We start from the raw sequence: 25,454 nt of genomic DNA, 5'->3' as shown, positions 1-25,454 counted from the left end.
AAAATGTGTCTACATTTGCATTATTTTCTCATGTCTGACAGAACCTCATCAACTGCAACATTATTTCTATTACCAAGGTATGTATAATACACAGTGTGTAAAGAAATACATGCATTTCTACCAGAGAAAAACAAAACTCATTGTCACTGTCTGAAACAATATTTCCTTGCATTTTGGCTGGCTTCTTTGTTGCTCCTAATGGAAGCATTAATTTAGGAGACTACATGTTGAATGTTTTGATTAGAGCTGGTCAGAAAGTTCTCAACATTTTTGTGTGTGTGTTCTAAATATGGGGGAAGGAGGGTTTGGCTTTGCCATAAAGTTTTGCAAAAATGTATCAGTTTTGACAAACCTTTGACAGGAAAGCTTCTTGTCCATGCTGGCGTGAGAGAGAGATTGAAAACCTGATCTTTTTGTTTCGAAAATGGCTGAGTCATGATTCCACCTTCTGCAAAACATTCATTGCAGACTGACCAATCCTACTGAGAACACTCAAAACTCAAAAGTTGTTTCATAACAAAATGTTCTCTGGATAGCTCTGATCTTGATTAGTTATTTCCCTTTCAAATGCAGTTAGCATTTCATCACCTCCTGTTTTAGATGATGAAACAGCTCTGCTGTTTGGGACAACATGTTAACCTGAACTACAACTAAATGCTTCTTAGTTCATCTCAACCTTAGCTGATATCTTTATAAACATGATATGAGAGGCCTTTGTTGACAGACTCTCCCGTTTAGTTGCTATGAGTTCCCTTACCATATCTAACATATCTACCTTCTCCAATGTGGCTGTTTGATCACACCATTTATTAAGTGTGTTTGACTAAAACTCTCACTCTCCTCTGAGAATTGCTTTGACTCTTATCAAAGAATATCTTCTTGAAAGGTGTCTGAAGTTTAAATTAGAGCATCTCCAAAAAACATTCTTAGATAGGGGTAAAAGGTTAAATTCAAGTTTGTAGAAGTGGGACTGTCTGTCATTGCAAGCTTTCAGGGGGCTATTGCAACTCACTTCCCAGCTAACTGTCAGGTGGGTCTCATTCTGGTATTCTTGCCATAGAACTTTGCTGATGAATGGGTTCCACGATGGGTTGCATGCATACCTTATTATGGCATCTGCTACCCTGCTATGGCATCTGCATAGAAAAAAGGGAAAAAAGGATGCAAAACGATTGTTTGGCATTGTTTTCAAGGTGGATGGGGGGGTGGGAAGTGATGAGTGCATTATGGGATGCTGATGACATGTACTCAGAACCACCTGCTGCACTGCTTGGTCCCATCGAGGACTAGGAGCACAGTCCAGAATGCAAAGGGGCAGCAGGAACTGTGGGCTAGCTACCCACAGTGCATCACTGTCAAAGCTGACAGTATCCATCCTACTGGGGACGAACTCTTGCACACAGTGGGAACATGCACCTTTGACTTTACAAAATCAGGGGCTAAAAAAAATTGACCTTATCTCTCAGTGTAGACAATGCCTTTGTGAGTTATCTATCAAGCCTCTTGTCCTTAAAAGTGAGGAGTCTCACTGAGTTCAAAGGGATTCAAAGTCCATGCAGAAAGTTAAGTGTGTGTATAAGTGCTTCACTAAATAGATATGTGCTCAAGTCTACCCCTAAGTGCTTTGCTAAAACAGGGTAGAATGATAGATGGGGGAGGCTGAATAATTAAGCTCCAATCTGGAAGTTTATGCTTTAGTCTTTGAGATGCCACAGGACACCTTGCTGTTTTAACCTGAATCTTTGAAATTCAAAATGAACTGAAAGCTTTCATGTTGAGGCTTGAAAGAGTTGAAAAGACAAGGGAAAGCATTATGTGTTTTTGCCCCTCTGTCCCTGGTTGAGACCAGAAGTGGAAACACTGAAATGCTATGAAACAGATTCAGATATTTGGTCCAATACTGCAGACTCATGAAATTTAGGTAGCTGGGAGAAGCTTTGCATAAGCAGGAAAATGTTTGTTACATTTCCAACTGACCTTTGGAAACTTTTGACAGCAGTTGAACTCGGTGTGTCCTGTGCCAGTAAAATTTCCCCCAAATTTCAAGTATTTTTAAGCTACCTGCTCCAATCCCCCTCCCCCCACTTTCAGAATTTAATATTAGCACATTTTCTTCGTTTCAAACAAACAAACAAAAAGAGCAAAGCACAGGGAGAAGGGATGTAACTCATAGCTCATTTTTTTCTTGTAGATGACACAGATAATTTTGAAACAAATGAAGACAAGGTAAAACTCCATTTTTCCCCCCTTAAGCTTTTTGGGGATTCTAATTCTAGCAAATACTTACTAGCTCCAATTAGTTCTGCAAAACTACTCAGGTTCCTGGTGTGTCAACGCTCTGTAGAATTTACAGTGCTTCGGTGTGAACAAATAGCAGGAATTGTATATAGGGCAGGTCAGAAGATGTAATATACTGGGGCAAGCTTACAAAAATATATTCTTGTATAGCACATGTAAACCTGCCTATTATGAGTCTAATTAGGCATGCCTTTGTGAACATTAATATTTTCTAAAAGTTTCTATGGCGTTTAGAATAATAGTATTTAAAGTATTAGAGATAAATTACAATAACTGGATTTACTAAGAGCAACTTAATTCAACTCCATGAGTAAAGGTTTCTTTTTCTTATCTGTTTCAAAGGAACTTATATTTAAGAAATTTTTTAAACAGATGGAATTTCAGTTAAAAATTTTTAAAAGAAAAGCGAGGAGAAAAATTTATTTAGGACACAATAAACTTTTGTTCCAGCAACAAGACAAACTTTTACCTTTTACTGGTTTTCTCTTTGGTTATTATGAAAATAGCTGAAAGATGCTTTTTACTGTATATAAGGAAAATGAAGGAACAAATTAAGGAAATGGGAAATGGAATGGTTTGGAAAAGGAACAGTTATGTAAATGAATTATTTTCTCTGAATTTTTCAAGTACCTGACAATATTCATGTTCAGATATATAACAGCTTAACCAAAACTCCCCATAGTTCTAGCTGCACTGTTCACTTAAATTATACTTGTAAATTTTTTTATTTGATTGTTAGCTAATTAAGCTCTAAAGAGTCTTTGATAATTAAGCCTATTTTGTTTGCATAATAGAAGAGTTCTGCCTTCTAAAGGACAAGACTGCAGTTTAAATTAATGTAAATTAATTAAAATGATTTTAATTTCAATTTCAGACAAAAAGGACTTATTCTGAATATTTCTTCTGGTTTTGGCGCCTTTCCTTATCCATTATATACTATGTACTCGGCTTCAAAAGTAAGCATTTCATATTACTTTGGAAATCAGTTTTGCTGAAATGTTCACTCAAAACACAGTAAGTGCATCTCTATGGCCATATCCTCAGCTGGTGTAAATCTGTATAACTCCACTGAAATCAATAGAAGCAACATATTAGAATCTGACACATGATGTTGACTTTTTCAGATACAATTAAACATAATCACAGCATCCCTGCAAACTCAGGCAGAAAAAGGGGAGTGGTGATTTCTGTAGAGAGAGGCTGACTGGTTTACTCAAAACTGAAAACGTACAAAATGTGACAGATTTTGTTTGCAGGGGATAGGGTGACATTTTGTATAGTGGAAGGATGGACATAGTTTGCCTAAGTTCATATTGCTTGTGTTTCATAGGCTTCACATTGAGTTAAAAGCTCCCAAAATGTAAACGTCATATTGATGGGATTCACTTTGATGATTTCCATAAAATGCTGATGTCTCAACTCTTTTGAGTTGACATTTCACCCAAGCGCTCTCAAAACCCAGACAAAAAATACACATGCATTCAGCCCAAGCTTCAGGTAGTTTGAAACCTAAGTTTTTTGGTGAGTTTTTTGTTGCCTGAGTTTCCAATGGCTGTACTCAAAAGTGAAATAAAATTTAAAAAAATCTAAATTGAAGAAAAAACCTGTGGGCAGCACTATCTAAAAATTTCTGCTAGCCTACTGGCATATCTCAGTTTTAGGTTCTTATTATGAAAACAGGGGACATATATCTGAGAACCTTTCACTCTAACATATTTAGGGTACGTCTAGACTACATGCCTCTGTCGCCAGAGGCATGTAGATTAGGCTACCAGACATAGTAAAATGAAGCGGCGATTTAAATAATCACCGCTTCATTTAAATTTACATGGCTGCCGCACTGAGCCGACAAACAGCTAATCAGCTGTATCATATAAGGCAGTAGATAATCAGCTCCAAGCTGGCCCACATTTTGGCACCCGAGGCGGGGAGCTCAAATGATGCCCTCATGCCACCTTTTCTCCAGCCTGCTTGTTATGTCTCTTGTGCCCTCCTTCCTCCAGCACAGCACTCCACCATCTCTGTGCATCTAGAGCAGAAAGAATACATTTGCACCAGCAGCAGACACAATTTTCTACACTCTGGGTCCCAGTGGCACCTCCCCCCCCCCCCCGCCCTCCCCCCTCCCTCCGCAGTCTTGCACCTGAGGCGGCCACCTCAATTCACCTCATGGTAAGGCTATCCGCGATCAGCCCTCAGATTTCCAGATGAGAGATGGACCTAACAGGAACAATATTGAACTAGGGGTACATTGGGATCGAGATCCACCTGTGGATATGAATTTTGCAATTTGGGTACATGAACGTAATATATGGATTTGAATCCAGAGCCACATTTCCAGGCTTTGGTGCTCTATGCTGCCGTTTTTGAATTTGGCTCTTATCACTGTTACAAGATAAAGAGCATTGCAATAGGTGATAGGAAATGGAGAGAAACGAAAAGACAAACACTCACCTGTTTTTAATTTCCAAGTTTTTTCTCCTCCATCTCTTTTCTTGTTTTTCAAAGGGTCCATCTACCAGGCTTTAGCTGAGAATCGCAACTGGAGCCTGGAATGGCACATGCAGCTGCCTAGCTTTTTGGAGATTTTTATATTTTAGACCAAGTGAATGTCAATTCTATTTAGGGATTAAATTAACATCATGGGCCAAAAAACAAAAAAACCCAAAACCAACCAAAACAAAAACAAAACAAAAAAAACACAAAACAAAACACCATTGAAATGATCTATCTTCTACCACTGTATAATTTTAAAAGGGACTTTTCCATTGAGGTGTAAAGTGTCAATTGCCCACTACATAATGGCTAAAAAGCACTAGCATGCTTCTCTTTAACTTTGGTGAATGTCAGTGTTGCCAAGTCACAGGGTATTTGGTACTTTTTCATACCCCAGATCCTGAAGTCATGTGATTGTGTGAGACTCTTAGCCTTAATTTAAAAAAAAAAGTGTATTTCTAGCCCTTCTGGTGTGAAGAGAAGCCTGGAAACATGAACACTAAAGGATCAAGCAACAGAAAGTATCTCTCTTATTATTTAAAAAAAATCTAATTATTTGTAATCCAGGCTCACCATGTTATGGGGCTTGCCTAAGTCACTTATTTTGAGTGCTTGGCAAGAGGTTTGAACAGAGGCAATACAACTAAGTTCACATTCCAGCCCTGATTCTGATTTCACTCCACAGTAAATTGGGACTAACACCAGTGGAATCAGTGGTTACTATAAAAATAAGTGTAGGTGCATTGTGCTAGGGACTGCTCTAACCAACCCTTTGTAGTGCCTCTTTGAGATTCATTCTAGGGAATTAGCTCCGCTATCTGGTCTGATGCCCCTTCCTCAGTCTTCCTCACTCATTCCATAGCCTCTCATGTTCCTGGAGCTGCAGTACTTTCCCTTTCATAGGTTAGCTTAGGGCACCAGAAAAGGGGGTAGAGAAGGACAGATGCCCTCGGACCCATCTCTTTGAAATGTGGGAGATCTAGGGTCTTCTGCTTTTTACCTGTTGTGAGGGTGAGCAACAGGGGAGAGAGGAGTGAATGTGAGGGTGCAGCGTCAGGAGGAAGAGGAAGAGGTGGCACAAGGATGGGGGCCACAGCCCAGCCACAGGAGGCCTCCTCCACTTCTAGGGAGCTTCTGCCACCCAAATCACATTAATGTTCCCCCCTATCCAGGGCATTACAAGCTTTTTGAGGCAAATTGTCCCAGACAGGCTGCTCCCCATGGCTTGGTCTGTGTGACTTCCCCAGGGGCTGGTAAGGGAACCTAGGCAATACCCTCTCTACACTGGGTTCCAGCCCAGGTCCTCTCAATTAGTAGTTCCAGATTGTTTACCTTTCCAGCCTTTATTGCTCCTTCCCTGAATTATTTCCTACACTGTCCTTGCAGCTTCTTGCCCTTGTACTAGGAAATGCAACTGCAGGTTATCTGCCAACTTTCCCGCTTTATAGATCCTGCCCAGCTCCTCCTTCCCGCAGGACATATCTGCAGTTAGGGCCTACCGCTCCCTAGGTTTTCTCCCGATGTAGCCTCTAGGCAATTCGCCTAAGTTTACCCCAACAGGCCTTGTGCAAGATGGATGTCTCATCATGTGTCACAAGAATCTCTTATATTCCAGCAATGGTGCAACCGCACTTATTCTAGCAGCTAGTGTAAAGACAGCTCAGGCTTTTTTTACATTGCTGTGTCCTCACCATTGTATTTTCATAACCTACGATATGCTTTTGAGTCCCATGTACACTAGTGCTTGTTTCATGTCTGACTTGTGCTGGAATATGGGCACACATTTTTCTGAGTAGAAGAGCCCTGTGGGATCAGACTTAGGCCCTCCTTTTCTTCATGAGATACGGCAGGTGGGTGCACTAAATAACTCATTGCTACATTTTGCACACACATTTGTGCCCTAATCTGTATGATACCGGGGTCACTTTGGTAAGTGGTTGCTGTGTATGTGTGTCCATAAGAATGGCCATACTGGATCAAACCAAAGGTCCATCTAGCCCAGTATCCTGTCTGCCTACACTGGCCAATACTAGGTACCTCCAGAGGGAATGAACAGAACAGGGAATCATCAAGCAATCCAACCACTGTCACCCATTCCCAGCTGCTGATAAACAAAGTCTAGGGACACCATTTCTACCCATCCTGGCTAATAGCCATTGATGTACTTATTCTCCATGAATTTATCTAGCTTTTCTTTGAACCCAGTTAAAATCCTGGCCTTCACAACATCCTCGGGCAAGGAGTTCCACAGGTCGACTGTGCATTGTGTGAAGAAGTACTGCCTTCTGTTTGTTTTAAACCTTGCTACCTATTAAACATGCCTGTATGTACACAAGTAATTTCAATTCCTGATTACTAAGTTTATTCAAATTTTGTTACCCTAGGCTTTTGTAAACACATTTTCCAAAGCACTTCAAGCAGAATATAAGGCAAAGGGGATCATCATACAGGTGATGTAGTATCTTATCTGCCTTTATTTTCATGCATATTTGAAGTCCCGTCGCAGTGTCCCATACCATGAAATGCAGGGAATCCTGATAAAATTTCCTCCTCCTTTTTGCTGTTGTGAAAGAAGTGCTTCTGCTCCTTAGTCCTCCTCAGAGGCAGCTGCCATTTCACAGCTGCTGCATGTCTACCTTCTATGTGTTAAGGATCCTTCTAAGTAAAAGGCACTAATTGTGTCTCTAATCATCTTTTATTCAGGTGGTGGCTCCTTATGCTGTTTCTACTCCAATGACAATGTACCAAAACCCCAGTCTCCTAGTAAAGACTGCAGAAGAGGTTGTTACAGCATCACTGAATTATGCTACTGTTGGAGGACAGACATCTGGTTGTTTAGCCCATGAGATCATGGTAATTACATTTAATTATTAGAGGCCTCCCAGGGACTGATCCAAAGCTCATTGAAATCAACTGGAGTCTTCCCATTTGGGCTTTTGATCAGGCCTAATGCTGATTGTGAAATGTTGATGCTTATGTATTGCACCAATTAACCATAGTGGGGGTTGAGTATGTGCTAGCATAAGTACTTACATACAGCAGCTGTTAATTCCCAACATTATTTAGTACAAGCCCTGAGAAGAATAGATTCTGTCAGTTGGAAACAGGAAAAAAAATCCCACTTCCCAAGAGAGAGACTGACTGTAGTAGTAACACAGAAGTTTTCCATGTTAATTATTATGACTTACATGAGCACTGATTTCTTTAAGTGCTTGTAATGACTTTGTTTTGGTTTGGTTTTGTTTCACTGTTTGAAGGGATACATCCTGGAGCTCATTCCGTTGTGGGTATTCCACAGTGACAGACTTCAAGAGGTGATCCTGACAACATTTTCATCTTCCCTGAAAAGGAATTGGAAGAGCTGCTAACAAGAATAACAAATCAACTTTTTAGTCTATGTCAAATTGTGAATACTGACTTTCTACACTATACTCCTGGGTCGCGTCTAGACTGGCATGATTTTCCGCAAATGCTTTTAACGGAAAAGTTTTTCCGTTAAAAGCATTTGCAGAAAAGAGCGTCTAGATTGGCACGGATGCTTTTGCGCAAAAGCGTCCATGCCAATCTAGACGCGGTTTTGCGCAAGAAAGCCCCGATCGCCATTTTCGCCATCGGGGCTTTTTTGCGCAAAACAGTTTTAGCTGTCTGCACTGGCCCTCTTGTGCAAATACATTTGCGCAAGAGGGCTTTTTCCCGAACGGGAGCAGCATAGTATTTGCGCAAGAACACTGACAATCTTACATTAGAGTGTCAGTGTTCTTGCGCAAATTCAAGAGGCCAGTCTAGATGCAGCCCTGGGGACTAAATTCAGCATGCTCACTGAAGAAGTTTTTTAAGGGCCTGATCCAAACACTATTGAAGTCCATGTTTTTTCACTTTATTTTGTGTAATATTTTAGAACAATTTAGATTCAAAGTCTTCACCTTCATCCTTAATATTCCTACAAGCACAGGAATGTAAGTCACCATACTGGAGGTCCACCTCGTCCAGTATCCAGTATTTGGTTCAGTTCCAGAAGGATACTACTGCTATTGTTGCTTCTTTAAACTGAGCTTGCAGAAAGGGGTTCTCTGCAGCTGTTTGAGGTTTACAAAGACAATTTGCATTATTTCTAAACATAGGTTTGTTTTTGATCCTGCTTGGGAGTCTCACACGATCTGCAAGGCACTTGTGGGAGGACAGAGTTTTCTGAAGTAGGAAGAGGAGATAGTGGGATGGAGGGAATCTGTGCCTTTGGGCTTTGGAAGGCTGCAGGGATGTGTGCATTTTAGTGGAAACAGTTTTCCGAGTCCACCAAAGCATCTTACATGAATCAGTATCAGAGAGAGGATACTGGATGAGGTGGACCTCCAGTATGGTGACTTACATTCCTGTGCTTGTAGGAATATTAAGGATGAAGGTGAAGACTTTGAATCTAGATTGTTCTAAAACATTACACAAAATAAGGATAATTTCTGAATGTGTGGAATCAGAATCTTAAGGATGAAGGTGAAGACTTTGAATCTAGATTGTTCTAAAACATTACACAAAATAAAGATAATTTCTGAATGTGTGGAATCAGAATCTTAAGGATGTTGCAAGGTTGTTTTACTGATGCATTCCTAAGAGCTATTCAACAAAGAAATATTCAAATATCAGAAATCTTATTTAAACCAGCTGGAGTGAATATATATTTACATTTGTTGGCTAAATGTGATCTGAGGATGCCCTTTAGTGTAAGCAAGATAGGAGGTAAAGCTGTGCTTCCGTCTAATTTAACCAGTAAATAGATCCTAATGACTCCTGCAGTTCCTTTGAGATGCCATACAAAAAGCTATCCAGTGACATATGCCAGATACTGCCACCCTACTGACATAGTACAGCATAGCAGCTCCTTTGCATAAAATACAATGTTTAAATCTCATTGTAAGCCTGACTTACATCAGAAAGATATGACAGGAAAGATCCTAACTCTCCCCATATGTTACCACAGCGTGACTGTATTGAATCTTCATTTAATGGCCCAGGAGGGAATACTGCAAAGCAGACTGAATGTGATGGTGTCTGTGAGTGTGTGCATCCATGTTCATATATTTAAAAACAGTTTTTGACATATGTAATTCTGACATTACATATAATAGAAATATTAGTATGTAATTTTCAACCTCTCTCACTCTGATCATAATTAAAATAAGTATTTCAACCTCCAGGAAACAATGACCGTTCACTGTCATGGAATATGTACCAAACCCATGTGTAAGATACAATTAATTACGGTCTATGGAAATTGTGAAGCCAGGTTTCTGGGAAGCACCTGGTAAATCTGCACAGATATGCCATGCTATTGAATTAATTGGGGCTTTTACATGCTTAAATTTACTCAAGGGCACAGGGTTGCCAACTCCAAAGCATTCAAAAAAAATCATGTCAGCTCCCCAAAATCAGAAAGGAACCCCCACAATTGTGACAATTGGCAACACTGCCAGATTTGTTCTACTTTGTGTTGAAAATAAAACAGAGAAAAGTGAGTCAGATTCCTCAAGGACAGTAAAAACAGAATGAAGGCATGAGAGCACTAGCTATGAATTTTGGAGTCTCCCATTGTTTGGAACATTTCTTCAGCCTTCTCTTGAACGAGAAGTTACATTTCAGTGAGAGGTTTGGGGTCAGTATATGTGAATTCTAACTCCAGAAGATATTTCGCCAATGTGTTAGGAAGCCAACAGCAGTTGTACAAATGGCACTGTGTATTAAATGAACACCCTGAGGGTATGTCTACACTGCTACCCTAGTTCGAACTAGGGAGGCTAATATAGGCATTCGAACTTGCAAATGAAGCCCGGGATTTAAATATCCTGGGCTTTATTTGCATCTTCCTGTCCGGGCACCATTTTTAAATCCCTTTAGTCCGGACTAACTGCCCGCGGCTACACGCGGCAGTTAAACGTTAATTCGAACTAATTCCTTAGTTTGAATTAACTGTTACACCTCGTTGAACTAGGGTGCTTGTGTAGACATACCCTGATGTATTGTTGGGGTGCAGGTGGGTGGGAAACAAGGGATTTAATAAAAATCAGAACTGTTATGTTGGGTTCTGTTAAAAACTAGAGATACATTTTCCAAAGCATCTACATGACTTAGCTCTTAAGTTGCATTAGGACTTCTAAGTCACTTAGGCCCAGATCCTCAAAGGTATGTAGGTGCCTAACATCTGATTTCAATTGCAGTTCTATGTTCATGTATTCTGTGACCAACTCAGTCACAGTGACATCATTTCATGATGTTTCAATGAGTGATATCATCCCAGCAGTAACTTCTCTGGGACCACATACAGCTAGGGAACAGAGGCACAGACAGCCTGAGTGACTTGTCTAACAGCCAGTCCATGGCAGAGTAAGGAATTAACATGAGGGCTGATTTAATGCATGGGCTTTAGGGGGCTGCAGCCCAGGGCACTGCAGGATCTCTGCCTCCCGCTGCTTCATTTAATCTGGCCTGCGGTAAGTCTGCCTCATTGCCCCCCTGCAGGGCTGGAGTCATCAGTGCTGGCTGACAGGCATACCTCTGTAGCCCCTCGGTGAAGGATGGTCAGGGAATCTGTACACGCTGAGCACACCCCCAGTACTGGCTCCACAGCTTTCATTGGCCAGGAACCACAGCCAATGGGAGCTCTGGGAGCAGCACCTGGGGGCACAGGCAGTGTGCCCTGCGCAAAGCGGCCTGGCCATGCCAGCCACTTTCGGCAGCACAGCAGCACTGAGCCAGGGCAGGCAAGCAACCCTGCCTTAGCACCACTGTGCTACTGACCAGGAGCCACCCGAGATATGCACCTTCTGGATGGAGCTTGGATACTACAGCCTCTCCTGCACCCAACCTCCCTCCCGGAATCTGCATCCCCCATCTGCACCTCAAACCTTGGTCCCATCTATGGCCCCAAAGTCTACCCCCTTAACTGAAGCTGCACCCTCCTCCCATACGCTAGTCTCCTGCCCCAGCCCTGACCCCAATCCACCATTCCAAATCCCCAAGGGCCCCAGAAAAATCTAATAGTCCCGGGCCCACAGACGAGTTAATCCAACCCTGCTGTCCTATGTCTCAGGGCAGTGACTCAACTGCTGGATCTTCCTCTTTCCCCTCAGTGGGGTTTAGGAGCTGGGCCGTAAGAGCTTTTGGAAATGTTATGCAATATATTAATACAACTCAAAATGACTGGGTCTCCTATTTATGAAATTCATATACCGTTCACTGGAACTGGATACCTTGTCAGCCTTTCCGAGTACACCAACATTGTATGGAAAGTATTTCTTACATTTCAAGCCCAGAGCCTGCTCAGTTTGTAAATTAACCAGTCTTTCTATAGTACTTCTATTTAGTCATTCCATAGCTGTGTTAAACAATTTACAGGGTATAATTTACTGAATATAGTCACACCCCATATAAAAATCTGCAACTGGCAAGGAGACATCAGTGTTATACATTGCAAAACAATGAACCTAGTTTGGTCATCAGTCCATGTGTGACCATTTTATATAGATTGGATTTGAGATATTCACTGAAGTATGCTGTTTGTCCAGTTTTACAAACAATACATGATAAATTGAGGGGAGATGGACTGACTGACACATTCACTCTCCATATCAAATGATGTCTTGGCAAGATAAGGAAATAGCATTCACTCTCTAGCCTTACATCCACCTAGAGCCACAAATTATATCTGTTTAGTTTTATGCATGAGAATAGTCCCATTGGCTTAATCGTGTGAGCAAAAGGGCTGTGTTTTAGTGTCTAATCCTGCCGGCTGCCCCACTGAAGTCAATGTACGCTTTACCAATCACTTCGGGGATGAAGTAGAGAGGCCTTTTAGCCTTTAGTTTGATCTACTAACCTGTATGAAAACTACAGGCTGTCTTCAGCAGGATTATTCCTTTAGGTAGCTGAGGTAACACACTTTTCTGCAGTGAAGACAAGGCCTAAATGCTTGCAGTACTGTAGTCTCAGGGTATAGCTTCATTGCAAATAAAACCCTGCAGCAAGATTTGGAGCCCAGTTGAACCGACTTGTGCTCATACTATAGGGGTAAGAATAGGAATGTAAGCCTTTGGGTTTGGGCTGGAGCCCAGATGCTGAGAAAGTCTACACTGCATTATCACTCAGGCCTTTGATATCTTTACCGTATTTTCCGGCGTATAAGACGACCCCCTAATTTTCTAGTTAAAAGATAGGTTTTCGTCTTATACTCGCCATATAAGACTACCCCCCTTAAGAGGCCAACCGGCAGCGCCCCAGCGCCCCTCTGCCTCCCCGGCTTTGCTCCCAGTGTCCCTGGTCTGCTGGAGACGGTCGCCAGCAGACCAGAGGCACCAGGACCAAAGCCGCAGCAGCGGCAGGGTCCCGCACCTCTGAGGCTTTGCCAGAGCCGCCGCTTCGGCTTTGGTCCCGGTGCCTCTGGTCTGCTGGGGACCATCTCCAGCAGACCAGGGACACCGGGAGCAAAGCCTCTGAGGATGCCGGCAGCGGGGCAGCCCAGACACGCCTGGGCTGCCCCGCTGCCGGCTTCCCCCGAGGCTTCGCAAAGCCGAATAAACTATTTTACATAGCTCTGTCGACGGAGCCATGTAGTCTAGACATAGCCTGAGTTACCTGTTCAGGAAATAATGAGAACATCAATAAAATTAACATACCAAGTTCTCCAGGTGTGCATACTGTAAGAATGAGAAATATTTGCTTCTAGCAGATAGGATTCAGATTAGAAACAAAACCTGCATTTTTGCCAAATTCCTTGTTGAGTTTCAAATCTGAAAAATGATCAGAGTGAAAATATAAAGCGAAATAAACTGTGTGTGTGACAAGACTTTTTTTTAAAACAGTAGTTTCAAGAAACATGGACAAACAAGAACGTGTGTGTTTGTATGCACGGACGTGACGTGATTAATGATCTCGGGTGCCTTAAATTCTGCGTGTCCAAATTAAAGCATTTTAAAGGGCCCTTGCTCTCATCGGATGGATGCTCCTTCAGCACTTGCTGAGCAGCTGACCCTATTAAAGTGTCTCAGGTTGGACAAAATCAGTCATTTTTGAAAGACTAGCCATAATGTTTTATCTGGGCAAACTTTCCTTGATAGTAAGATTGTGGCTTTTGATAGCTTCTGCTCTCATAATTTGTGAGAGGTAGGTTGACCAGCTCAACTGAGTATTGTCTGATGACCTACAAATGTTTTAGTCATGAAAATGTGAACAACCCTCATTTACAAAACATTTCAGTTACTGAACTAGTCTCATGTGTGTGTGCAAAGGCAAAGGAGACACCGGTTGAGTTAAAAAAAAATGCAGTCAGTCACCATGAGTAATACATTAAGAAAAACATTCAGGGGAAGATTGCTTTTAACAATAACGATGTAGTCAATCAGTGGATTATATCGGGGCATAGCCCTGAGTCAAAGTCTTATTTTTAAAAGAGCTTGGAACTGCATGTCTGTCTAGACAAGTAATTTAGAGCACAGTTAAAAAAAACCTCTTAAACTATTGAATCCCAATGTTGTAAACACTGTTATCAAGACTGGTAATGCTGACAGGACCCTACTGTTCTCAAGGACCACACACAACAGAAAGAATTTGATGTGGCCGCTTGCCCAAAATATTTATTTGAGATAGATGGTTATGTGGCCACAGCCTAACAGAGCTGCAGGAGTGAGGAGCGCTTGCTGAGCGAGCAGCTGATGGGGTTGGCCCTGACAATGGCTGCAATACCTATTTCAGAATGCGAGAGGTCTCCTAAAATAACATAATTGCAAATGTACTCTCAGGCTACTCTGATCCAATAGGTAATCTTCCCTTCCCAGCAAAGGGGCGAGGCTCACCCATTAAAGAGGAGGAAATGCGTGCAAGGGTCCGTTAGCCAAATGTTATTGCTTATAACATCTTTTGTTATAAACATTCTTGCACATTCTATTGATGATCCTTTATTCTTGCATCACTCACCATTGCACTTTTTGGGGTTCTACGAGAGAGAACACGCTAAGAATTTAATACCATATCCCGAGTTTTCAAAAATGGAAATGTCAGTGTCAGCTGATGGTTGGAGCAGAGAGAGAGACAATGGACTGCAACTTAATGTTTTAATTAAGCCCTTCTCCAGGGCTACTCAACATGCGGCCCACAGCCAATTTGTTTGCAGCCCGCGGTACAGTTTGGGTTTATGCGGGACCCAACATGCAACCTGCGGGTGGGAGCCAAAACAAAAAAGTAGTCAACATAATGGTCTTCTGTTGATATGGGTTTTAGTAGTTAAATTCCTAGACTGTCAATGCTCACTAAAAGTGCTGTTATATGAGTGGAAATTGGGAAAATAGTGCATTTTATTAATAGCAGCAGAACTGACTTAAATGGGGCTTGCGTGTTGTATAGTCTTACCTTAATCTTTGAAATTCATGCCCATCAGCATGAAAGAAGCATGAAAGAAGCTATTTGCGTATATATATGCAACCACATTTAAGTTGCAGCTCTCGGAATGTGCTGTATCATTGTGGTCACCGGGGCTTTCAAAGTTGAGTAGTCCTGCCCTCCTCTTCTCTCTGTGGAGAGCTTTGCACACACACTTAGCTTTCTAAGTCCAGTTTTCAATGGATATCTACAAATACACACTTAATTCTGTTTTTAGAAACCTCCACTCATTTTCTAACTTTAGATGCAGTTTAGCTCAAGTTTTGGCCAGCTCACACAGTAAGGATTTAAGGGGGCTATAAGGCATTCTTCACCATGCTCTGAATGGCCAGAGATAGCTGGCGGCTTTTGTGTGGGTTTACCTTCCCTGGAACTTTAGGGATTCTATTAATAAATAAAAGAAGTATCAAGTTTGGAACAGAAACTCCTTTATCTCACTTTAGTAAAATGAAGATTTAGTTATGATATTAAACTACGCATTAAGGTGATGCCCGTCAGGTTGGCTATATCTACACTACAAGGTTTTTGCTCAAAAACCGGCAGAGCATCCACACCTCAAGCACATTTTTGAGCAAAAAAAAAAAAAAAAAAGGTAAACCGACAGGACAGAGAGCTTTTGCCGGTAGAGTTATTCCTCTCCCCATAAAGGCTGGTGTGGACACTCCGTAGGGGTTTCTTGTGCAAAAAGAGCTTATCAGAAAAAGCACAGGTGCTATGATGGCCATTCTGTTAATGGCAATCAGAACTTTCTTGCACAAGAGTGGCCATGCAGCGTGGATGCTCTCTTGTGCAAAAGCGCATTGCTTTTGCGATGTACTTTTGAGGGGTGGACATGCTTTGGTGCAAAAAGTTTTGTGGAAGATCTCTTCTGCAAAAAGCTTCTTGCGCAAAAACCTGAAGTGTAGACAAAGCCCGTGTGTATATTATATGTTGTTTAACACTAGTCAACCAAATAAAAAAAGTCGTCCACTAGCTACCCACATCATGGGGCATAGAAGAGGAAGCACATTCTACAGTGTTGGTATGTGCCATTCCTGGATTTATACATCAGTGTGCCCAGCAGCATGGCTGTGCCAACATGCTGAAGAGCATCTGGTGAACTGGATGTAGACCAGAGGTTCACAAACTTCACTGCACTGCATCCCTCTTCTGATAATGAAAATTACTGGCCAGTAGGGATGGACCAAAGCCAGAGGCAGCAAGAGCTGAAGCCTAAGGGTGGGAGGCCTGTAACATGAGCCCTTGCTACCCACCACTTCAGCTTCAGCCCTGGGTGATGGGACTTGGGCTTCATTAAACAGCTGGAAACCGTAGGGGATGTTATACAATGTAAGTGGCAGAAATGGTTAATGGTAAGAATATATATATAAGCAGTAATAGTTAGCTAGGAAAGGGAGAGGGCCAAAGGAAGAATGCTGCTGGTACAGAATGAACACTTGAGGTAGGTAGAGATATGCTGTCTTAAGGGTATGTCTAAACTACATCCTTCTTTCGAAAGAGGGATGTAACTTAGACATATCAAAATTGCAAATGAAGCCGGTATTTGAATTTCATTTCATTTCCCTTCATTTGCATAATCGCATCACAGCATTCTTTCGAAAAACGCTATTTCAAAAGAGCAAAATTGCAAATGAAGCCGGGATTTGAATTTCATTTCATTTCCCTTCATTTGCATAATTGCGTCACAGCGTTCTTTAGAAAAACGCTATTTCAAAAGAGAAACCGCGATCTAGATGTGGTTCTTTCAAAAAGAAAAGCCTTTTTCAAAAGATCCTGTACTCCTCAAAAAGGGTACGTCTAAACTATACTCTATTTTTGAAAGAGGATCTTTCGAAAGTGAAAGTAGTCCGGACGTGTTTTTTTCAGGAAAAAAACCTGTTTAAAAAAAAAACACGTAAGCCTCATTTTTTAAGGAAGAGCGCTTTCAAAAATGAGATTGGAAGAAGATATGCAAATTCCCTCAGAATTTGCATATCCTCGTTCTAAAATAAAGCGTAGTTTAGATGTACCCAAAATGAGGAGTACAGGCTCTTTTGAAAAAGACTTTTCTTTTCGAAAGAACCGTGTCTAGACTGCGGTTTCACTTTTGAAATATCGTTTTTCAAAAGAACGCCACGACGAGATTATGCAAATGAAGCACTGGAAATTCAAATCCCAGCTTCATTTGCACTTTTGATATGTCTAATTTACATCCCTCTTTCAAAAGAGGGATGCAGTCTAGACATATGCCTGGAGTATACTCCAATTCTAGCAATGATTTGGATCTGACTTTTGGAGAGTTCCTTCAGCCTCGCTGGGCATGAGTTTCCTCTGTTTACATCTACTTCATCAGTAAGAGAGAACATTGTCTTCCCCTTAATTTGGAGGCTTTTATTAAGTGTGTCAAGAATTGTGATTCTTGTATAAAAGGTGCTATGGCATTACGAAGCTACAGGCAGTCCCCGGGTTACGTACAAGATAGGGACTGTAGGTTTGTTCTTAAGTTGAATCTGTATGTAAGTCGGAACTGGCGTCCAGATTCAGCCGCTGCTGAAACTCATCAGTTTCAACCGCGGCTGAATCTGGATGCCAGTTCTGACTTACATACAGATTCAACTTAAGAACCCCAGGTGTCCCCAAGTCAGCTGCTGCTGAAACTGATCAGCGGCTGATTCCAGGAAGCCGGGGGCAGAGCAACTCTGCTTCGGGCTTACTGTAGTCAGCCGCTGGTCAGTTTCAGCAGCGGCTGACTTGGGGACGCCTGGGGCAGAGCAGCTGGGGTGCTGCTGGGTTGCTCCAGTAGCGCCGCTCCTTGGTGCTACTGGACCAACCCAGCAGCACCCCAGCTGCTCTGCCCCAGGCGTCCTGATTCAGCCGCTGCTGAAACTGACCAGCAGCGGCTGAATCAGAACGCCTGGGGCAGAGCAGCTGGGGTGCTGCCCAGTTGGTCCAGTAGCACCGAGGAGTGGCGCTGCGGGACCAACCCAGCAGTGCCCCAGCTGCTCTACCCCAGGCGTCGTGGGCAGAAAAGCCTGGTCTGCTGGGGAGGAGGGGGCACTAGCTGCGCCCCCCCCCCAGCAGACCAGGGAGACGCGGAGCAAAGCCACAGAGGACGCCCGCAGCGGGACAGTCCAGGCGCGCCGCGGCTGTCCTGCTGCGGGCGGCCTCCGAGGCTTTGCTCCCCATTTTCCTGGTCTGCTGGTCAGACCAGGGAGACGGGGAGCAAAGCCTCGGAGGACGCCCGCAGCGGGACAGCTGCGGCGCGCCTGGGCTGTCCCGCTGTGGGTGTCCTCCGCGGCTTTGCTCCGCGTCTCCCTGGTCTGACCAGCAGACCAAGGAGACGGGGAGCAGCTTTTCTCACCCCGGAGAACGCGGGCGGCGGGACTGCGGCTCATCTGGGTGTCCCACCGCTCCTGTACTCTGGGGCGAGAAAAGCCCTGTTCGTTACTGCGGATCCGACGTAAGTCGGATCCACATAACTCGGGGACTGCCTGTATATGGTTATTGCTGTTTGATTATGTAGATTGCAGTAGTACCCCAAAGGCAGGGGCACTTTCTAAGCCAAGAAAAGTGTACCTGAAAAATGCAGTGTAAAAAGAGCAATACTAATATAACTTGCATTCAAGTGAGCAGGCCCTACTGAGAGACCCCAAAAGCGCTACAGGAACTAGTATCAGAACTAGGAGATAGGCAATCTCCATTAATAATTAATAATAAATAATAACCATTGGCCATTATTTCTGAGGCCTCAGAACAAGTGAGGTGCTAAAGAGCAAACCAGGCTGCCTGTATTTAGAAGGGAACTAGAGTTGGATCCAAAGCCCACTGAAGTCAATGGAAAGACTCCCATTGATTGCAGTGAGCATTGTGGCTGGGCCCATAGTGACCAAGAGATTACTTGTAGAAAAAGATACTACTCCAGAGGAGAACAGCTAACAGAATGGGACCCTTGATTTCTATTTATGAGAAGCTACAGAGGCTAGTCAGTAGGTCTCAATGCTAACAGTGTATTTGAGATGGTTCCACATAACTCGTTAAGAGGGAGCCAGGCAAAGGTAGTGTCAATGGAACTGCTTTATGATTTAGAGCTGTATAGGTGGTTAAAAGGCAACTAGTTAAAGAAACAAAACAATGCCTCGCTTTCGAGAGGAAGTGAGGGCTATTGGACCATTCCCCCCTCCCTCCAGTGTGGATATTACTCCTGCCACCTTGAGTGGACCTAGAGATAGGTAGAATAAGTCATCCTAGGAATTTAATTAAAGCAGCTCAGCTGAATGTTGCAGAGAAGGCTTTTGTGCAGTAGGTCGTGCACAGTAATCGATTTCTTTGGTGTCACTCTGATGTTGCTTTCCACTCAGAGCCTCCCCTGGCCCCACCTTGTGTAATTATAACTAAAGGTAAAATCACCAATAAGGGGCACTAAAGGAGTGCTTAATTATAATATCCCTGTAGCACCTGTGTAGCAGAAATATAAGTAGTACGTGGATATGAACTGCAGAAAATGATGTATTCAAGTAAATGAAGTTCTGACAACTAGACAAAAATATATAAGGAGAATTCAGGATTACGGCTGAAAATTTAGATGGTTAGTGTTGTGTGCTCAGTACTTTAGCATTTTTAACTAATAAATATTATAGCAAACACTGTGAATGTATTAACAATTAAGAATCATGGTTAGGGAATATTCTAAACACAATGGACATAGTTATACACATGTTTCTGGCTTGTCTGCCTTCCAATATCTCCTAAACTGCAAATAAAGGTTTACTTCCAGGCAGTTGAATGTGGGATGATTTCTCAGATGCCAAACCATAGCAAATCCAGTCTGAAGCTTTATGTTCAGGAAGATCAGATTCATATAGTAGTATGTTTAATATTTCCAGGCTGCACAAGTCAGCTACGAGGGTGGGTTCACAATCTCCCTATGTAGGTTTACACTCTCCCTTCTCTAAGGCTACGTCTAGACAACATCCCTCTGTCGGCATGAAAAAGCACTATTTCGAAATTGAAACCGCAGTTTAGACACAGTTCTTTCGAAAATGGAGCACTTTTTCGAAAGATCCTGTAAACCTCATGACTGCAGTTTCAATTTCGAAATTGTGTTTTTTTGAAAGAGTGCCATTATGTGATTATGCAAATGAAGCACGGGATATTTAAATCCTGGCTTCATTTGCACTTTTGAAGTGCTTCATTTACATCCCTTTGCCGACAGAGGGATGTAGTCTAAACAGAGGGATGTAGTCTAAGAGAAAAAGTTATTCAGGTTTACTCTTGCAGATATCCTACTGAAGGAAAAGCAGTACTGATACTGGTTAATCTTGAGTACTGTTCACCCAGCATTAATGGATTTGGACCACAGCCATGGGTACAGAATGAGAACCTGAATACAATAGTGTTATCTTGAGGAGGAGGCACAAGATCAACAGCCTATGAACTGAGTGCAGCTGTAAGGCCTTAGGCTAATAGCCTAAGCTCTGTAAAATAGGGACAATACTTACCTACTCAGGTGAATGAATTGGTTAATCATTGTATAGTGCTTTGAAGATGTAAACTGCTATTTAAGTGTAAGTATGTTGTGTTCAGTAAGATCATTGTTTGAAACAAAGTGTATGTTAGGCTCCTATTTTTGAAAATCTTAGCACTATGTTTCATTTGTGGTTTATTAGTTGGACATTTGCCCAGTGGAATGGACACTCCAGGCATATATAATTTCAGGTTTGCCTTGCATAGTATTATGATTGTTAGTAGACAATCGTCATTTTTTCAATACCAGCATGACTAAATTAGCATGCAGTGATTGCAAGTGGTGTACAAATGGCAGTTTGCATGCACAGTCACAACAATCGAATCTGCACAATAAATCCATACAATTCTACACATATTTGCCATACAGACATTGAGTCCTTGAGAATTTACTCTAGGAGTGCTCCTAAAAGCAGATATTTTCAATGTTTTTAATATTTATCCCTATTAGCTTTAAAACCCAGGGGAAAACAGGTTTCAATAAGCAAATAACCTTTTACCAGATATTTTTATATTTCTCCAAACATTACCAGAAGAGGGCACTATTACCTCATGCTAACAAATTCCAGTGGGATTTTGCCATCTGATTCCAATGGGATTTTGCCAGCTACTCTTCCCTGTGTTTCATTGCTAACCTTTGTACAATTCATCTGGCTTATCTTGCAGAGATCAAATGCAGCGCCCAATAGTGGATAAAGTCAAATTGTGACTCTAGTGAGTGTTTTGCTTGCATAAGGACATAGTGAAAACATTGGGATTTGAAATTCAGATTCTAGGCTGTATCCCATGCAGAACTCAGATATCAGCACTTTCTGGCACTTTTCAACTCCACACTACAATAGAGTATTAAATCCTAGCATTAATATACCCCAATAAAATGTCAGAATGAACCAACTGAGCATGCTCAGATAGAAACACCACTGATATTAAAAAATAATGAGGAATGGCCAACACTGCAGGAAATCAACCTGTTGGGAAGCACATAGTTCTGGTTTATGTCTGATCTGGTAGCAAATCTCCTATCAGACTCCCTTCTATCTGCAAACTACTATGGTTGACTCTGTGCACTATTCTTTCACTATTCTTCACACAAGCAGAAGTACTTCAAGATCAGGGAGAACAAAGGTGTAAATGGCATTATATATATATCATATATATAGTAGCCCAATGTCTGTGAGTCTGTAACGCTGAAATGTTGGCTGTTCCCTCTGGGTGGAGGGTCCATGCTGCATGGGGAGTGCAGGGTCCAAACGGCTGCTTGCAGCAGCCCAGCTGAGTAGCGCAGAAGTCAGCCAAGGGCCACGGTGAGAGGGGAAGGTGGAAGGGGCGGTGACGTATATGGCCAGGGGGCGGGGCCTGGCCATGTATGTCACCGCCCCGCCCTCCTTCCCCTCCCGCCGTGGTTCTTGGCTGACTTCTGCGCCGCTCAGCCGGGCCGCCACAGGGGAGCCCAAATGACTGCTTGCTCCCCCGTGGCAGCCCGGCTGAGCAACACAGAAGTCAGTCGAGCGCCACGGCGGGAGGCGAAGGGGGGTGGTGCGGTGACATGCGGCGTGACAGCGGCTCCAGGCCCCGCCCCCTGGCCGTGAACATCACCGCCCCACCCCCTTTCACTTCCTGCCATGGCACTTGGCTGACTTCTGTGCTGCTCAGTCAGGCTGCCGCGTGGGAGCAAGTGGCGCAAGCAACCGTTTGGACTCCGCGCTCCCAATGCAGCACGGAGAGTGCGGAGCCCAAATGGCCGTTTCGGCTCTGCGGTTCCCCGAGTGAGAGGCAGGAGGGGGAGGAGAAGAGAAAGAGAGAGACAGAGAGAGAGAGGCAGGAGCGGGGGGGAGGCAGTAGGAGAAGGAGAGAGAGAGAGAGACTGGAGGCTCAGGAGAGAAGACCGACATGGAAGAGAGACCTGAAAATCGGGTTAATTGGCTAGTGTGTATATATATACACACACACACACACACACACACACACACACACAGACACACACCCTAGCTCTGCCTTTGAGCAGATGTGAACCTATACACTTGGGTGGTGATCAAATAGGTACATTACCCCTTCTACTGTAGACATTTGTTTATTATTTACAGTATGTGGGGCTGCTTTAATCTGTCTTTCCTGGCTATGGTTTTGGCAGCCTCTGCCTTGACATGTGGATTAGTAACAGATCATGTGAATGCTTAGCTGAATGTTTGCCACCCTGATATAGTCTAGTCAAAGGCTGAAGTGTTCTCATATGCAACACCTTTCCCTATATTATGGATGCATTACTAATGACTCCCAGAGTTAAGGTGGTATTAAATTTTGTCTTTGTGAGAAGGAAATCCCTGAAATCCCAGCAGAGTGGCTTCTCTTGTAGAGAACATGGCCAGGCTCAGGGCAACCTTCCTTCCAAGAAAAGGAATTAAATTATTCCTTTTCCCCCAGATTTTTACAAAAAGTGTTTCAGATTTTGATTTTCATGTTATAAACCCCAAAACAACAGTTTTTCATATATTGAAAATGTCTCATTAAAAACAAAAATTTGAAAAAAAAATTACTTGAAAATTTTCACTTTGAAAAAAGGCCATTTTTCATCCAAGATATTTTTTGAATAAAAAATAAAGCAGCTCTATTCAAGATGGTTTATCACATTGGGCAATCTGCAGCAAATCAAAGCCAGAAGATACACGGCTAAGTTTAGGATCATGGGGATGCTTCTGTATCAACATTTCCTGTGTTCAGAAAAACCCAGCCCCCTAAAGTCTCTGAAAGAAAATACTGTCACACAACATGAGCTGAGTGGAGATTTCCAGGGCAGTAATTCCCCTGTCTCTTGCCTTTTTGTGGCTTATGTTAAACCCTTCCCACTATTAAAATACACCTTTCCTTGCAATTCCAGTGCTGGGATTAGGGAACATTCACGGATTTTAATTAAAAATTGTCATTTTTGGTAAGGCAGTTACTCTGACTCTGGTGATTGACACATAAAAGCCTTCAAAAGTTATCACTCTTCATCACTTGCACCCAAGTCCAATATGTAATCTGTTCTGAATAGGAAATTAAGTGGAATGCCTTGCCTACCAAGAAGGGACAAAAGTTTTGAAAGGGCTGTTTAATGCCATTCCGTACAATGAAGCGGCAGCAGCCCCTGGTTTCTGATACAAGTGTTCGCAGAACAGCCTGTAACTATCGTCATATGCTGATTATACACATACAGGCTTTAGAAGACAGCTTGCTTCCAAAAAGCCCACACACCTCATAAATCAATAACTAGATCAATAAAGTGACAAAATGTCTCCACTGCCGCTGCACAGTAGATGCCAATTCTGCTGCATGTTCCATTTGGCAGATCCAAATGAATGGTACCGTGTGGGTGGCCTGCATGATAACACCTTGATTTGCAGAGCTGCCTGCCTTACTAAAGCATGTCACCCATCCCATCTGGATCACAGAAACCAAGTGTGCTGATGAAATCACAGGGGATGTCAGTAGAAGTTGAATAATATTCTTTTAATACTGAATAACCATGTAGACCTGGCAGGACTTACAACACATGCATATGGCAAGCACATGAGCAACAGATTGTACTCTGAATCCATTGCTGTAGCTTGTTTTCAGCACAATTTCAGTCTGAGCAAATCTATTGCCAGTAAGTGATTTATGGTGGTTTGCTGGAAGAAAGATATCACAGTAGAAAGAAGAGAGCTGTAATCAAGTCAATACTAAATAGATGCCATGCCTTTGCACAAGCAGTTTGTAATGATAAGAGGGCATTTGCATGACAAAACCCAAAACGCATAATGAATTCAAGTGCCTGCAGACAGTTTACTTGTTAAAGCTGGTTGAAAACTTTAGCAGGGATTTTTTGGGTCAGGAACACATTTTCAATGACAACTTTTGCCAGAAAAGTATCTTTTTTTCATGCCACCCCTGATCTTTCATGCTGCCCGCATCTGAGTTAGGGGATTTACAATAAAAATGAAAATAAAAAGTTCCTACCCTGGAATGGTTCCATTCTAACACAGTAGATACATTACACATGCACACACCAAGAGAGCTGTGCTCAGACTCCAGCCATTCACTGCCAAAGCCCGTTAGCCTGCCCCTCTTGAGAAAGATCTCTTCCATAACAGGGCTGTTCTCTTATCCTCTTTTGGGACCAGTCCCAAGAGAACCTCTCCCACCCCACTACTTTCAATTATTCAGAAGAGGCAGTGTTTTCAGGCCAGAGACTAGGAGGCACAACCATTGCCTGACTGTACAAAACTGGATGTCAGCATTGCTTGATGCTGAGATTTACCCATCTGCAGTCTCACTTTGGTATGATAGCCTCATCTCTTTGACCATCACCACTCACCAGAATATTTCCCACTGGCAAGTTAAGAGCAGGTCAGAAGACACCCTGTCTTCTACACAATGACTTTGGGGAAGGGAAGGAGACACAGGCATTCTCTGACATGGTACACACAAGCAGCTAATGTATGTTAAAGAAAAATACTAAGTTTTATGCCTCTCTCTCCATTTCCATCAAAATCATTACACTCTAATGCATCAGTCCCACAACTCACCTCTCTTCCCTCTCTCCAACTTCTCACTGTCTGCTCCTTCACTGGGATGGCCATAAGTACAGTAAGATAGTAATTGACCAGGGAGCTGAACAGGCACCTCTACTGGCTTCTGCTCTCCCCATAAAAATAGCAGTGGGATTAGGGGAGACAATAGGGAAACTGTTCAGTGAGGACTCAAGTTCTTTAGGCTGCTAT

At 42.7% G+C, this 25,454-nt stretch overlaps 1 protein-coding gene across 2 annotated transcripts in view; it reads left to right on the top strand.

Moving 5' to 3' along the window:
* The window catches only part of HSD17B3 (hydroxysteroid 17-beta dehydrogenase 3), a 29,740-nt gene extending 19,750 nt beyond the window's left edge, over window positions 1–9,990 (top strand). The window contains exons 6-11 of one of the 2 annotated variants that reach the window (XM_006129378.4): window positions 42–77; window positions 2,192–2,226; window positions 3,173–3,254; window positions 7,179–7,244; window positions 7,498–7,647; window positions 8,052–9,990. In XM_006129378.4, the coding sequence (XP_006129440.1) occupies window positions 42–77; window positions 2,192–2,226; window positions 3,173–3,254; window positions 7,179–7,244; window positions 7,498–7,647; window positions 8,052–8,162 (480 nt within the window). In that variant the 3' untranslated portion in view covers window positions 8,163–9,990. The remainder of the gene's footprint in view (window positions 1–41; window positions 78–2,191; window positions 2,227–3,172; window positions 3,255–7,178; window positions 7,245–7,497; window positions 7,648–8,051) is intronic. The other variant, XM_025187894.2, reaches the window with a different exon arrangement.
* Window positions 9,991–25,454: the final 15,464 nt, after the last annotated feature.

Source organism: Pelodiscus sinensis, chromosome 6, assembly GCF_049634645.1.
Source record: "Pelodiscus sinensis isolate JC-2024 chromosome 6, ASM4963464v1, whole genome shotgun sequence".
NCBI classification, from domain to species: domain Eukaryota; kingdom Metazoa; phylum Chordata; order Testudines; family Trionychidae; genus Pelodiscus; species Pelodiscus sinensis.
The sequence above is the reverse complement of the archived record's forward strand: the minus strand, read 5'-3'. Positions and strand labels throughout refer to the sequence as shown.